Source organism: Mesitornis unicolor, unplaced genomic scaffold, assembly GCF_000695765.1.
Source record: "Mesitornis unicolor isolate BGI_N332 unplaced genomic scaffold, ASM69576v1 scaffold1453, whole genome shotgun sequence".
In the NCBI taxonomy this organism is placed as follows: domain Eukaryota; kingdom Metazoa; phylum Chordata; class Aves; order Mesitornithiformes; family Mesitornithidae; genus Mesitornis; species Mesitornis unicolor.
In genome coordinates this window covers 131,153-147,903 of record NW_010172376.1, presented here as the reverse complement: position 1 = coordinate 147,903, position 16,751 = coordinate 131,153, and the positions used below count along the sequence as shown (strand labels likewise).

Genomic DNA, 16,751 nt, shown 5'->3' with positions numbered 1-16,751 from the left:
AAAAAAACTTGTGCAAAATCTTCATGAGTGCTGTTTATATGTTTCACTATGAGCAGCTATTAATTAATTTACAGAGAATATTTAATAAGCACATTGTTTTAGATTGTATTAACTGATCATAATTTCATAATTGCCTATGCTGTTATCAATCATATCCAGGTAATCTACTGAACTTAATTTTAATGGAACTGCTTGATTGATGTTCTGCAAAAATTAGTGAGCAATGAGAACAAAAATAACCCCCTAAAAGCAAAGAAATAATTAAATATTCAAAACAGCATCAGACTGCTCTGTTCTTGGCATAGATCTTGTTATCAGCCATGGCTGCAGGAGACTGGTAGCTTATCAGCGAAATCTGCATCTCTTCATTAGAAGAGATTTACTTAAAAAAATAGATACTTGCCAAGGTCTTCTCAACAGTTGTTAATTGCAGGCTCTGTCTAGTTTTCTATAACTTTTTTTCTCACTGTTACGTTGCACTTTTTTTCCTTTTCTTTTGAAAGATTTAAGAGGTAAAGAAAAGATCTCCAGAAATTCTTATTCATGTCAAAATACACTACTTTTTTTCCCCTGTGTATTAACAATGGGACCAAAGAGCATATAGTTCACCTTGGCTATCAAGGGCCATCATGTGAGACTTGGATCAGGAAATTAATACAGGCAGGCAGGAAAGAGGAAAAGGTGAACAGTTTCACAGCAATATTATTCCCCACTTTCCGACAAGGAGGAAGGAGAGGTAGGCAGTGGAATGAGTTTCTCCTGCTTTGCCCTCATCTGTTTATGGAGCAATACAGTTCAGCTAGAATAGGAGGTGAAATAATCTTTTACTCGCAAGAACCAAAGCCTCATGAATACTTCCCTGATCTGCATCTGGGGCAGCACAGCTTTATGCTGCTGTGAGCTATTGGGAGTAAATCTTTTTGCCTGCCCTTAATGTTTCATGTAAATGTACCAGGGATTTCTTTCTGCCTCATATTAACCTTTACAACTTCATCATGGCACAGCCCACATTTTCAATCTGAGTTTTAATGCAAAATATCTTTATTTGCTGAGGATGTAATTCAGTGAAGGTCACTGCAGACCTCCAATCATTTTTTAATCAGCTTAACCTGAACTACATTGCATATCTCCAGTAAGGAGCTAATAGACTTCATCTAGAAAAACCATCTGAACACCATCACGCTCTGTAAAAAAAATTAAATGAAGAAATTAATCAATCTGCTTACCATAGACAAATAATTGACCTCGTGCAATGTTTCTTCCTCGAATGTTTCCTGCAATGCATTCATAAGAGCCTTCGTCTTCTTGCTGGACATCTGGGATTTCAAGAACTCCCTTGGTTTTATTGTGTTCAATTTTCTTTGCCAATGAGTTTCCATCATACCTCTTCCAGCTAATACTAGGGACAGGACTAAATAATTATATTTCATTAGAGAAAAAGAGAGAGCATTCGTTATACCAGAGAAAAGATAATCTGAAAATCTTTCGAGGAATAATAATATTTTTTAAAAGAAATAACTTCTGTTTGTAAGCATGATGTACAGAGATTCATAAAACAGATTTTAAAACCTGTCCAACTCATTTAGGGGCACAAGCCCAACAGCAAGATGAAGTCTTCAATCGAGTCCATGATTGCTTCTTAGGCCAATTTGGATTTTACCCACATCTTCCTTCTTACTTAGGGCTCAGTCCTGATTTTAAACAGTGTGACACTGAAGGAATGCCTTTGGAAGTCCAAATCAATACCATAGAAGAACTGAATTATTGACCAGTTTTCAGAGCAAACAAATTCGTTGTAGCATTAGAGGTATTTTCACTCCTCAAAAGAGGAAATATTGAATGAGAACTCAAGGGACCTAAAAATACTGATAAATCTAGGGATAAGAAAAGGGAGCCAGGGTAGAGGAGTGCAGAAAGACAGTTGTATGAGGAAGGGGAAAGCATGAGACATTGAGGCTGAAAGGAGATAGAGAAAACAGAGAATATTTCTTGTTTCATGTTTTTTGTAGCTTTCTATCATTTTCATTTCTATTTGGATTAATGTATTCGATACAATAAAAAAATAGTCAAGTGCAAAGGCAGCTATAAATACTTCTTGGATTTCTGGTAATATCACAAACCATACAAGCCTCACTTTCATGATCTATTATGTCACCAAAACACTTTGAAATATTAATAGCCTTGGATTTCACAGTTCTTTTCTGCTTCTGCAAACTCAAGTAAGCTGCTTTTTCTAAGCAGACAAGCAGTTACATTTTGAATAGCTTTTTACAGAGGCTTTAGCTAAATGCTAATTTCTTTTCCATTGGAAGCAACATCAACAGCAGTCAGTACTGAACTTGAAAACATAACTTTCACGGAAATTAGAAGTGCACGTTACCCTTGTCTGCTGGTCCCCAAGGTCTCTGGCCTGTAGTGCTGACTTACAAAGTATTTAATCCTTTTTAGCAGAGGCTATAACTGCTTACACCTTAAATTATTTAGGTCCCTGCTTCAAATCCTTGTCTATTGACCAAAGAAACCAAGCTACCCATACAGAATGGATTAATTACTTAACACAGGTAAGTTTAGGCCTGTTTTCCACATTTTGACTATGTGTGGCTATGATGTTCACAAGTTCACCCAAAGCCAGAAGAACCAGGACCCGAAAGAAGTGAGATTACTCAGCAAATCGCATGGATTGAACATCTGGGCAGTTGTTAACAGAGAAACTGCAAACAAAAAAATCAACAGAAACAGACTATATACAGGACAATTGACAGCTAGACCACTGCAGCATGCAGTGAATAACAACCCTACACATTTGCTTAATTCTACATTCGAGCTTGAAGGACAAGACAGGTGCACTGGAAGTCTGTAAATGCTTTCCTTATGCTGGTGGGAGTTCAGCTGGGCAAGGGAGCCTCCCAGCTGTCCTTTCTGTGAAACAGAAAAATCAGTCCCAAGACCACAGATCTAACTGCTCTAAAAGCAGCATAATAATTTCTCCAGCTACCTGACATTTTCCATCATAACTGTGAACATGGTTTGGAACCACAGACAACCTGCTCCAGATTTTGTAGTTAGCTTTGCACTGGTATGTGTGTATATATATATACACACACATATATATATGGATAGCATACATACATACACAATTTATACATGTACAAGTTCTGACTCTTACATGACCCCTCTAATACAGCTGAACTTTTTAGTCTGAATGAGACCAAGATGTGTCAGACACCATTAACCAGTGAAAGAGCTGGAAAGAACAACTGAGATTTTATTATTCTGTGTCTCATTTTTGTTCAAGACCTATATAGTTGGTTAGATTCCAGATCTTTTTGGACAAAAGTAGTCATCATAACTACATTTATTAACTGCCCTTCACTATGAGACCAAAACCTATTTCAGATGCAAACTTGTTTAATATTATTCCTTAGTAGGAACTTTAAAAGAATGTCTTTTTTTTACTTGGATGCACTGGTCTGTTAAAAGGTGCTGTCTCCTCCACAAACCTTGCATGACATTATTTATGCAGGATTTCTGTAAATGGAGTTGCTTTTTAGTCATTTAAAAAAACCCCACAGCCTTTGTGTAGAATGGGTCTGTCCCATCACTGCCGTGCTCTAGTCAGGAAAACAGCCAGAGTTGTTTTGCAGTCTTGTGGTAGATTGATACAGACTGTTGACAACACAAAGGAGAACATGGCTGGCTTTTAAAATGCTATTGCATATTAAACGGGGTGAATAGCTGCTGTATAACAGAAGCATGCAGTGCACTGAATGCCAGAAGCATTTAACTACTTACTTTAAAGGCAGCTCTTCTGGATATCTTTTTTTTTTGTAACAAACATATTAAAGGAAACTAGCAGCCATACGGGAGAAGAAAAACAACAATTAGATGCGTTCATTCATGCTCTGCTACCTGGAAGTGCTTCATCTAAATATTTCCTGTTCTGTTAGCCATTTGTTTTCTCTTAGCACTGACTCTTCATGAATAACGAAAGTCTGCACTGACACCAAGGCCAGAGGCAGGGCTCTGTGGAAAAAGGCCCCTTCTGTCAAATTGTCAAGTCAAGTTTACCAAGGTTTGAGCTGAAGACACCGTCCTGTTCTCCTTATCCACACCACATACTTGTAATGACATCCCTGGGGATGTCTCAAGGCAAACTCGCCTTATTTTTGGCCAAACACAAGGGTGTTTGAAATGCACTCCCTCTGACATGAACTGTAGCAGGATGACAAAAATCTCAGAGTTTGGTTCATCAACTTTGCTGTGTTTAAACGTGTAATTACAATAAATACTTAACAATACTTTGTTTTCCTGCCAGGGAATCCTGCACCAAGTAGCCTAGTTTTATCAGCAGAGGGAATTAATTTGTCAGGACAGCAGCTCCTCATCAGCCAGAGCTATAGGTTAAATGAGCAGCCTGCAGGAGGATCCATAGCTCAGCTGCATGTCATCATCCATAGGAAGGACCTTGGTTATCACAGCAGCTCAAGATGTGCATTTCTTCATTGCCTTTGCTGACACTTCATTACCATAGGCTTTCCAGCATCTTCAGTCATTGTATTTAGCAGAAGTCAAGGGTTTTTTGGCTGGTTTCACCTTCTTTCTGATGTTAGTTTACATTTTTATAACCAAATCTCTGAACAAGAACTATTACTACAGGTCATATGAAACCTTTCAACATAAAAAACCTTCTGAATTTAAATCTTAGATTTACTTTGATGAAATTGCTTTTTGTAACAAATCTGTTTTACAAGTTGATGCTTTAAGCAGCAAAACTGTCCTTAGGTAGAGGTACAAAAAAATCTAGTTCAACAAAGATAGGCTTGTGAATTTTTGTAAGATTATGCTGCATCATCATATTGTATTGAAGACCAGTGTCTGACATTGCTACACAACTAGTACCTTCCCATGCAGATTTTGGGTGGTCCTGCAACTGTGGGGTGGTCTTTTTCATTTAGTAACTACCAATAACTAGATTAAAACAGGTAACTACTTGGAGCTAAAAAGTTTTGAACTATATAAAGAAACATTGAGTACACTTTTCAAATTTATTACACTCCATATACAAAGTCTTGCTTTCATCAGAGTAAATAAAAAGCCTGCATAAATATGAGAGTGTCTTTGTACATAAATCTGCAGTTTATTTGAAATCCTTCACAGCATCTAGGAGTACTAATTCAATTTATATTCTGCCATACAGGTGGCAGAATTGCAAAACCATAAGTTACTAACTCAGAAAGAAAAGGCGACAGAAAATATTTTTTGGTTGGTGACAAGTCTTGTCACACTGCTTTGTCTGCAGCATTACAGCCCCCACCAAGATGAAGGTTCCACCTTTCTGCAGCAAAGACTCAGCAGCCAAACGATGCATTGCATCTGCTCCTCAGCTTTTGTCCCAGGCATCCGAGGGCACTTCACAATAAAATTAAAACTACAGCTTTGATAATGAAGACCATGCCTAGTTAAACAAATGAGACAAAGCTGAGGTCTGAAAGCTGCTATCGTGTCTTCTTCAACTGCTGACACAAGGAAGAATAAGGATCCAAGGGGCATCATAATTAAACCACTCAGGCTTCTAATCATCCTGATGTATTACTTGGGAAACAGCAAAGCAGCAAAGTTTCCTGAAAGCTGGTATTGTGTCACATTCTCCTGTGGTCACAAGCCTTAACTAACATAGGAAAGGATCTTCCAGAGCTGCCTGCTTATCCCTTAAAGTACAAATCGTAAGGCATTAGCTCTATCAGGAATGTGGTTTGAAAATAGCAAAATTCTCCTGTGGTGGCAGAACTGATTCATACATATACGAGTTTAGAATCCTGTAATTGATCCTTTTATAGCCTCCTACATAAACTCCTTATGAATATACTAGAATAGCCATCTAATGAAGAAGTGAAGCCTGGTATTTTTATGTAAGTTTAGTAAAGATGGTTATTTGAAACCCACTTGTAGCCATGTGATTATCTACTTATACTAAGAGCCTCTAGAAAAACCCTTCCCTGAATACATTTATAGGAATAGGTGGGGTCTTCCCATGAAAAATTAATATTCTGGGTTAAAAGAAATCCTGGTTTATATTATTCACATATGCTCTTTACAACCTCAGCTGGCAATGGCCCTTCTGCAGGGATTCTGAACAGATAATTTCCCTATCTTAGAGAAGAGAATAAAGAAAAATGTAAGACACAGACATGGTTTAATAAATGTGCGTAGTAGATACAGAAACTACTTTGCTTTTTTTCATTCCAGAAACTATTCTTATTTGAGGAACAGAAAAAAAGCTATTTTGGAAGATATCTAGAGAAAGAAACACAGTAACTCATCTGAACATAACTCTTTCATGATACTCAGTCCCCTCAAAGACATAGTGAACAATAATCTAGATGTATGGCATGATTAATATAGCTTGATCCAAAACATTACTTTTAATACTGGCATAGTATTAAACACTGTCAACATAATGAATATTAGTGCAGAACACAAAGTTTCATCTCTTCTATTAAACTGCCACAGGCTGCAGTATTTGAAATAGTCAAGCTACTATTTCATGATTCAGTTTTCCCTCTTTCAAAGAATTCAGTCTAATGCACATTTTTTGCCTGTTTAGATTCCCCACGCCAATCATCAGATAGTTGCACGCTACTTACATGTCTTTTTGTCTGACTGTATTTCCACCACAGTAAGGACTAAGTTAATTTTCAGAAACATCTTACTCTTCATTATCTCTGTTCTGCAAAACAGGACTCACACTCAACAGCTGGCCTGAGTGCTTTTGTCCATTCGGGATCCATCCCTCCAAACTCTCCTCCCAGGAATAAATACTGACTCTTTGGCCCTCTTATATTTCTTTTCCCCAAAACAAGCAAGGTTTTATGACTGGGCTAGAAGACCATGTGTGAGAGTCTGCCATGATATTTTAATGTAAAATGCAAAAAGAGTGCCTTGCAGCAGAGGTGTGTGGAACGCGCCTACCCTCAGGGTGTCCCACAGCCTGGCTGAAAGAAAACTTCTTATCTGGGTGGCTTTGAGTTCCTCAGGTAAAAAGGCATCTTAAAATTCAGTCATAAGTCTGTCCTCTTGTATTTTAAATGTGAAAATCCTTTTTGAGCAAGGTCCAGTGGGTATGATTTGCTGTTCCATATAGAAAAAGGATGTTATTTCTCTAAATACCAAGAAAGAACTTTCATTTAAGACTTCTGGAGAGCAAAACCACAGCAGGTTGCCTATAACCTGCCTTAGATGTGAAAGGTTTCTGTTATTCACAGCACAGACGCAGCAGAAGCTGACAGCATTGTCTGAACCAGTGGACTAACAATATGAATATAGAAAATTACAGATAATGGGAAAGTAGTTCTGAAACCCAAGAGAGATAATAACCGTTAGTGCTTGTGGCAGATCAGAAGTATAGCTCAACAAATGTTGAGCTGAATTGATTTTAACATAAACAGACAAGACTAGGGGCTAGAGTTTTAGTGGAATTTAGGCATCTAAAGGTGCAGATGGCCACACTGCTGCATTTCTATGTGCATAAGTACAATTGTAAACAGCTGGAGGTAGGAAACTTCAGCTTTTAACGATACCACTAATCACCTACATACCTTTAGAAACCTGGCCTTATCTAGTATGTTAAGAGTATTTCACCTGCAATCTGTTTCTCTTGCTTTATTCACATATAAATGCCAAGCTCTGAAATAAAGCTTTTTCACTGATTGACATGTTGGTGAAAAGGTGGTTCAAGGCTCTGTTCAGAGAAAAAAGAAAAAAAGCAGACTGAAAACAGTCCTGTCCTGCATGAGACCTCTAACCTATAAAAAAATCATCTAGAGAGGACAAATTCTCCAACGATGCCAGGAAAGAACCTTTACTCACAAGCAGCATCTCTCAAACACATACACTAGACTAGATGCACATTAGCAGTATGATATAAAAAAACTTGTGAAGAGTGGATTTCTACCCATGGATCGCTGGTATTTATGCAGCATAACGCCAGGGAAGTATAGCAGCACTGATTTCAGCTGCAGTTCTGTATATTTAGGAGGAAACATATATTGAAGCTGCGTTAACCCTTTCAGCTATTCCATCTGCCAAGCATGGCACTGAAGGCACTGTGCCTGCTGAGGAATTTCATTATCTATATGCCCTTTCAGTCCACCTCTTTTTTGTCCTTAAGAAGTTCTTAAAATGGCAAAACCTACGTGCCATATTAACATGACCTGTATTTACCCCTTCAGTAAGAAGGTGGTCTTTTGAATATATCATTTATTCTGGTTTTGAAATGCTTTTGTGCAGTCAATGTATCATTGTTAAATGCTTTCTATGCAACAGATGGAAATATGAAATGAGAACTTGAAATGTAAAGCCTGCACTGACTCACACACAATTAAGGAGGTATTTAAAGAGAAGTATCTTGACAGTATTTGGAAAAAAAAACAACAAACCAGCTTTAGCAGGAGTATTCCAGTCTGGTACTTGTTTTGGGCCAAAAAAATGCGTATGCCTTTGAATATGACTCTGTAGAAATATTCTTCGTCCTTAAATAAAAATTAGCCCCAAGATTAGTTTATATAAAAATCTCATCTGAAAGGGAAGGCCATTTTCCATCTTATTAACTTTTTATTTGCTTTATTTTTCTACTTCTCAGCATAGGTTCCAGAGGAACATTTGATTAATTTGAGCTGTCCGCGAGTCAGGCTTTTAACCTCTGGGAAAGCTCTAAACACTTTAAAAGCTTACAGCCTTAAAACAGATTGTCAAAGCGAACTTAAACTAAATAGAGGTCAACAATCTAAGGTTATTTTAGCTTTTCCAGGGAAAACAGATGCTCATTGGAAAGACTAGTTTTCGTAGGCTGGTTACATTTATTCGGTTAACCATCTGCTCTTTGAACACAGAGTACCCCTTGCTGTCTGAACACACTACAGCTTCTGAAAACAAATACAACAAGGTAAGCAACCTTGGAAAAATATAGGTTACTACTGCAAGCCTAATGGATTTCTAGATTTTTAGCAGGAAGGGCTACTGCAAGGGCTTCCCCAGGGGTCCTGAGCATTGCTTTGGAGGAGAGGGTGCCAAGAGGCATGGGAATCTGTTAGATCCATCCTAGACTGTCTGTGTGCTCTTAAAACACAGTCATTTTCCCCAAGTTTCATTCATACCAACAATGCCACGCAGAAAAATATTCCTGTTTTGCTGCAGATCGGATGTGAATGGGCAGTTACACTTAGTGCTGTACCTGAAGTCAGGTCTCATCCCAAAGTTAAAACTACTCTCAAGAAATACAGCCTTTGTTCTGGTTTTCCTCCTCCCCCATTTCAAGCTGCAACCAAGCAAGCTTCAGCTATAATATAGTTTTCTTTCTCCTTTCCTTGGGAACATATTCTTCAGAAACAATCAAACCAAGATAAGGTTAAAAAAAAAAAGTACGTTTTACAAATTCCCATTCTGACAAAAAAAATAAAAATCTACTGCTAACTAGAAAGAACCATTGTTTCAAAAAAAAAAAGTACGTTTTACAAATTCCCATTCTGACAAAAAAAAATAATCTACTGTACTAACTAGAAAGAACCATTGTTTCTCACTATAAAACAGTGTTAGAACCCACATTTTTAGTAAAAGACAAAAATCTTACTTTCCAAGGGCAAAGCATTCCAGTTTAACAGATGAGCCCTTCGCTGCATATGTTGTTTCTGGAAAACGTACTTCAATCTTTGGTTCATACTCCCCCATCACACCTGTTGAACATCAAAACAGCTAGCACTCCAGTTGAGCCTCAGACCTGTCTAGTACAACAGAATTTCAGTGTAAAAGAAAGGATGGCATTAATCACGTCAGAGCCTTATGTTCCACCCATGACAATCAACACGTGATGTCTATGTCATCGTAGCCTGCTGGGTGAAATTCAACCCTATGCTGAAAGCTTCCATCAAATCTGCAAGTTCTGTGCATTTGGGATTCAAAGAGCACAACTCTATACAAGATCTACATGTACAAGTCTGTTACACTCATTCATTAAGGTAATTTAAGAGGCGCTAACAAGCAATGTCTTTAACATTGGTCACTTTACTGAGTGACCACTTATCAGGACACTGGATAGATTCTGGGTACAAGAGAAAATTATGGAATTCTCTGTGTCCGAAATACTTGTAAAACACTTAAAACTATTTTAAAACATCCAAACATGAGCTTCAGGCTTGAGAAAGGCTGATGTAATTAGATGTAATGATCACATATGAAAGTTTGGCTGAACATCTGATAAGCCATAGATAATCCGTTATCAGTTTAGAGCAGATCCCGCACTGAAAATGAACTGATTCTTATTTTATATTTAACAGGGATCTGGCTAACATTACAAACACAATGTGCACTCTTGCCTTAGAGGCTGCCTGTTTAGGACATAATCCAGAGGCTACCGAAGATAATGTCAGAAGATAAAAAGAGACTGATAAAATAAGGCTGAAAAGGAATCAAGTAGGGTGATGAAAAGGAAGAAAATAGTCAGAAAAGATCTTAAGCATTACACTCACAGTTTCTACCAAATTATTAACTTAGAGTTATGGAACTATAGCTTTGTTTTGGGTGATCTGATGGAATGTGTTATAAAACAGCACAGTCTCACAGTGGAAGCATTATTTTACAGTGCACAGTTGGGTTTTATTTATCCTAGAAACATAACTCTATACAGACTTTTCTTACAGATTACTGCCACTGCTTTGCAAACAGTACAAGTACCTTGAAAAATAGGTGAGTAAACTTACAAAACAAACTTTTTGTAAAGATTTCCCAGGTATAGATTTCTCACTGTGAACATTTAATTAGAAGTGTCGCCAGAAAGGTATTTGTATATGTGTGAGTGAATTTCTCACCTCAGTGACTCACTTTGGAACAGCTTTCTGGATTTGATATTTGAGCTATACCAAGACTATAAATTTAGAAGAAAGCTTTGCCAGATTTAAACCTCAACACAGGCATCCCCAAGATGAAAACCATTAACGTACCTTTTGACTTTCTTCTGCTATTTTTCAATTATATTGATTGCTGCTTTCTTTGCATATGTTTATCTCATCACTCCTGTCCTACCAGTTCAAATCTCATTTCAAACCAGCAGAAACTGCAGGGTCACGTCCTTCTGCACAGCTTTTTACTGGGAGCCTTTTATCTCCATAAGGACGTACAGTGGTAAGAATTTCCAATGGTTAGAGAGGGACCAGTTAGCATTGGGCTGCATGCCCAGGTAACTCACCATCGCTGCGCAGAGTGAGGGGAGTGGGCGGCCCCTGCACACTTTGCTCTGCTTTAGAGTTGGTTACGACGCAGGTGTAATTGCCCACATCCGATGGCTCTACTTTGGCAATGTACAGATTTCCCGTTTCTTGTGAAACAAATCGGCGACTATCTTCCTGAACATACAAGGTGTTATTGTTGAAGATCCACTTATAGGACAAGCCTAAAAAACACCAAATACAAATCATGCATCCTTTTCAGTAGAATCTGCTTCCTGTTAGTGCTCAAGTGCAATATTGCCGGTTGAAAGAATGAGTCAGTTAAAGGGCTAACCACTGGGGATGCACAAATTAGCAAAGGCAAGGTAAGCATTGTTTTAGTTTTAAACTCATTTCAAGCCACTTCAGGAGGTCACGGAAGTTTTTGTCCCCTGCTACTTTCCATTTTCCTGCTTAGCTTATTTTTAAGTAGGAATGGCAATGCTGTAATGCCATGAGAAAGCTGTTTTAGTAAATAATTTCTATTTATAACACTTTCCCTCTGAGCATTCAGAGAGCAAATTGCCGGTCAGTGTTACAGCTCCTTTCTTCACTCTGGAAAAAGAAACCAGTAATACGGAGATTTATCATCAGATTCTCATGAAGGGGGGAAGGTAGTCTGCACAAAGTTTTGGAGATTATTGAATATTTGATCTTTATTTTTCCTTATGTTCCACACTTACATCTGCTTCTTGTCCTATTCTGACTTCTTAACCCTATCCTGCTATCTTTTTTCATACACTTTTTCCCAACACATACCTTAATAATATATATCTATAGTCTAGGCAACTTAAAACTAATTTATTTTACTAAATATGCCCCCCCCACCCCTTGAAGGGCAGATCTCCATGCAAGCTTACCATCCAAGGACCTTGCTTTTGGGAAGGGCTTTTTGGCCAAGCCTTGTTACACTGCCACCAGTACGCAGCCAGCAGGTTCAGGGCTTACCGTGTGCTGTGGGAGGGACACCCGAGGTGTCCTGCCAGCCCCAGGCCACTGCCAGCACCCAACAGTGGGAGCAGGATTGAAATTCTGTCTTTAATAAGACACAGTAAATCAGAAGTTTCAAAATCTACCGGTTTATCTTTCCTTAATTAAATGTGTAACTCATAAGCTAACAGTGTTCTGCCAACAGCTTCATTTTTTTTACACATTTCTTCCATCAACAATCCCATTTGAAAAGATTATTTATGCTTTCCCCCCCCCCTCAGTTACAACAAAGATACAGTACGGTAATAAGCTTGCAAACTCCAGTAGTTTTGTGGAGTTTTATGTTATCATTTTCTAACATTTTAGGACTTCATTAGAAGTGATGCATCTCCAGGGAGCAATCAGTGACACTTTCTATAGTTGGCTAAATCCTGCAATAGGCTCTGCTTTACTGCAGCTTAATGCTAAGCTTTTTTTCTGATAATCAGTAAACCTAGAAGATGCAACAATTCCTAAAATAGTGCAATACAACACATCTGTGTACACATACATGTGCATACACACAACATAAAAGTGCAGTGTTTTCACATTTACATGCCCATGTACTTTCAGGAACCTGGTTAAAGCATCTATTAAAAAAAAATATCTGGCCACAGGTGGGGTTTTTCTCTCAGTGATCAGCCTCTAGCTGAGTATGCAATGTAGCCATGACCTGATAGGTTTTCCAGAGGTGAATCTGTGGATTAATTAATCAGTAAAAGAGACCCAGTACTAGTCTGTCCTGATTTCAGTTCTCGAGGGGTTCCAGTTGACTTTATCTTCCAAAGTTTCTGTTACTCCCTCCCTGTCTGTACTCCACCATCACCTTAGGGCCTATTGATGAATTTTTGCATTCACTGGGAACAATTGCAGGCCCCTCTTTTTCATATTTAAATCATTTCCCTCCCCTAGTATGAGAGATACAAACACTACCACTCTTCTAAGTGCAGGTTCATCATCACCAATCCGCAGGCCATACTTGCCTAGAGCCTAATTCAGCTCCACTAGGGTCTGTAGAAGCACTCATTTTAATTGACTTCAATGGGAGTTGGATGAAATCTCAAGAGAAAGGAACCAAACTTTGGAAATAAAAACTTTTTTCTTTTCTAAGGCATGGTATCAGCAGTCTACTCCCTTACACAGTATCTTTTCTTAGAAAGTTAAGTGACAACATCAACAGATGTAACAGGCTAGAAAAATCTAATGTTGCATTATAAAAGAAGCTATTATTACTTAGACATTTCCATTTTGGGTCACTTTGAATAAATCAGAAGTGGAGCAGACCCATTAAATGAGCAACAGAAAGTTGTAAAAGGCCCATGCCATCGCTTTTAAGGTTACTTTCCTTTGCATGAGTAAATCACCAGCTGGGAAGAGTCTGGTGAAGGGTAATGCTGAACAGAAGGTAGTGGAGGCATAGAAGGGAAATTATAAAGAGATAGTAACCTGCTAATGAAGTCTAGCTAAAATGAACTTGAAAATTGCTGCTGCCAGCTATTTTAGGAGAGAACAAATAAAGTTCCAATTATTTTTCAGTTTATGCTTTCTGTTTTCCTTTTAACCACAGGATTTCTGAAATAGCAGTTGGGATCACACTTCAACATACCGTGCCAGTCTCAGAAATATTGAGAGACCGCTATGAAAGGACTTCAGCATAAAAAGTCCTACACAAGTCTTAGCCATTATCAGTACCACATATTTTTGTGGTTTTCTTTTTTTCTTATTAATTTCATCTTTTTTTGTGTGCATAGACCTGTTTAGCTGTAACTTTCCCTCTGGAATAACCACTTTTCACAAGATGAATCAACATGCCTGAAGTAAGGGAATAGTGGTTCTTCTACACCAGACAAATTAGCCCAAGTTTGCTCTTTTCACTATAGTTAATGTGTGATGTTTTAGAAAAATAAATCATGAGGCAAAACTATGTTGTGGGTCAGGGAGTCCTTAAAGAGAAATGTTCACTGATCACAAGGTGCTGCATGTGGTGAGAAGCAAGCTGGAGCAATTTCAGGTGAGTCTTTACTCAGTGGTGCTTTAGATATGGACCAAACAAGCAGAATTTGGTCCCAGATCGTCATGAGCTTTTTCCCCCCATTAACTTTTAAAGGAAGTTGAGCTTGTTGCAAAGACAGATAAACTATGATATACTCCAAGGTTACAAAGAAATTCTGCTAACCTCACAGAGTTTGAAACCCAAAGAGAACCTCTTTGACATCTGGAGCTACAAATAATGACAATATAAATTTCAGAGCACTATGAAAGTTTCAGGATTTAGTTCACAGAAACTAATAGTAAAATATTATTCATGTAATTTCTACCTTCTATTTTTAATTTAACTCCTATGTGTGAAGGTGTTTTCCAAGACAAGCTTCAGAAATATTCATCACCTTCAGGTAATTTATTTCTTTTTTAAAAATCTGTCTAGCTATGACATAATAAATGCCACAGTACAGCTTCTTTTCACTTGTAGAGCTGACTGGTCTCAGACCAAATTAACATATTTGAGCACTGAACACTGGAAAAAATCATATTTGTTCTCCAAAGAAAGCAAGATCTTAATGCTGTTATTGACTCTGTGAGAAGATGCCTTGGAGAGCACAGATCTGCCTTTACTTCAAAGGGGCTTCATGCCAGCAGAGGAATAATTACAGCAACATAGACTTCATTATGCACATGCCAGATCTTGAGCTATTTTATTAATACTGCAATCCTAGGGTGTGTTTGGGTTGGTTTGTTATTTTTCAGTCCAAGGCAGGTGACTATTCGGTGTCTCCCTTCTCATGCCAGTGGCCCCCAAAAGTAGGTTAACTCTACCTCACCTTCCAGCCAAGCCCTGCCTGGTGGGCAAGTCCCGAGCTTGGCCAGGCAGGAGAGCATCGCCTACACCTGTCAGCTGGGAGCATTTTCTTTCAGAGCACAGCTGGGAAAGAAGAAGAGCAGCTGATAATCACTCCTGATATACTAGTCTACAGAATATAACATTTCAGTGCTTTCCTCAGCCTGAGCAAATTCAAATCAATATTGCTCGTTCTGCAGAAGATCAGCTACAGGCTGGTCTGGGGAAGAGACTCACTCCCTCCCACTGGAGCTGGCAGGAAAGGATTAAAGATTCATAGGAGCATTAAGAAATAGGAGCAGAGAGAAAAGGACTCTAAACCCATGACAAAGGCACTCAGCTTTATAAAGCGAGATACATTTCAAGCCATAATTTTAAGATTATGCATTTTACCAAGTGACTGTTTAGTACAAGATGCAGAAAAAAACTGAGATAGAAGTTGAAGACCCTTTTATGTAACACAGCACCACTCCTCCCATCCCAATCTCTCCACATACCCAGCATCTTATCCCCTGCTTTTCACATCCATCTCCTTCCCCACCCTTCAGCTAGCTGAGAGTTTGGCATTTTTCCCCACTAAGCAGGTCCACAGGGATTCTACTCCCTTAAATAATTTTGCTTGGGTTTTTTCTGTTATTTACTTGGAGTTTTTGTTGACATGGTTTTTTGTGGGCTTGTTTTTGGGGGTTTTTTTGCATAGTCTTGGCATTGTAAAGCCAGTACAGAGAAAAGCGTACAGACTCAGCATCCCAGCTTCAAATATTGGCATCTCTTATGCACAAATAAATGCAAATGCACAAGTGATTCTGCTGCTCTTAACTAGATTAGCAACTTCCTTAAAGCTCTACAGGGAGCCAGCTTGAAGAAAACAGGCCTTGTATCAGACTTCCCTTCTAGGAAAATAAATGAGTAACAGTCTACCCAACAGTCTTGTGTCAAGTATTACCATTACCAGCAGCTTCTTAATCAGAGTCAGGTCAAGCTCATGTATAGCTACAAAAACAAAAGCTGGTTCAAACTTTCTTCCTTCTTCCTACTGCTTCCTTACTCTATATAAAATGCTATTTTTTAAATAATAAAGTGACACTATATGCTGATTACATACAGAAAAACTAGCTGACCTAAAGAACTTAAACCATAGAAGAAGTACGTTCTAAAGAAAGAAAAACATCTCACCTTGCCAGGCTTGCTCTCCAGAACCTCACTAACAAGCAGATGGAATTGAACTTTATAAGATGTAGTAATGAGCCTCATAAATAACAATAGCTGAGGCTGGAGGGGCAGGGGTATAGATAGGCAGAGGGGTTGGCTGAAGAGGTGGTTTTGTTTTTGTCTTTCAAAAGAGAGTTATAAGCTCTGGGGTTTTTTGGTTATTAACTAGCAATTTTTTAGTGTTTTGGTTGGTCAAAGATATAAATTGTACCTTTAAAAGGATGGGGAGCTTTTCCTTGTGTTTGATTTTTGTGAAGAATGCTGATGCTTATCTATAGCAATACAAAGCAGGTTCTCTTCTTGTGTTAAAGGTTTTGGTATAGCTTTAACAGCAATTCTGCAAGGCTTTTGTTCTTTAGGAGTTAGTTTAAGGTGATGCATAAGTTGTTGGGGCAACCCTTTTGAACTTTTTATTATTTTTTTTATCATTTAGCTTGTTCATATATTCTTTATCTTATTATTCATTATTATTATTATTA

At 38.2% G+C, this 16,751-nt stretch overlaps 1 protein-coding gene across 1 annotated transcript in view; it reads right to left on the bottom strand.

The window, feature by feature from the left end:
* LOC104537450 (contactin-6-like) overlaps positions 1-16,751 on the bottom strand; it is a gene marked incomplete at its 3' end in the record, with an annotated part of 68,940 nt that overhangs the window by 26,717 nt on the left and 25,472 nt on the right. The window contains exons 4-6 of the mRNA XM_010180347.1: positions 11,237-11,440; positions 9,626-9,728; positions 1,227-1,411 (exon numbers count right to left, since the gene is read on the bottom strand). Of these exons, the coding sequence (XP_010178649.1) occupies positions 1,227-1,411; positions 9,626-9,728; positions 11,237-11,440 (492 nt within the window). The remainder of the gene's footprint in view (positions 1-1,226; positions 1,412-9,625; positions 9,729-11,236; positions 11,441-16,751) is intronic.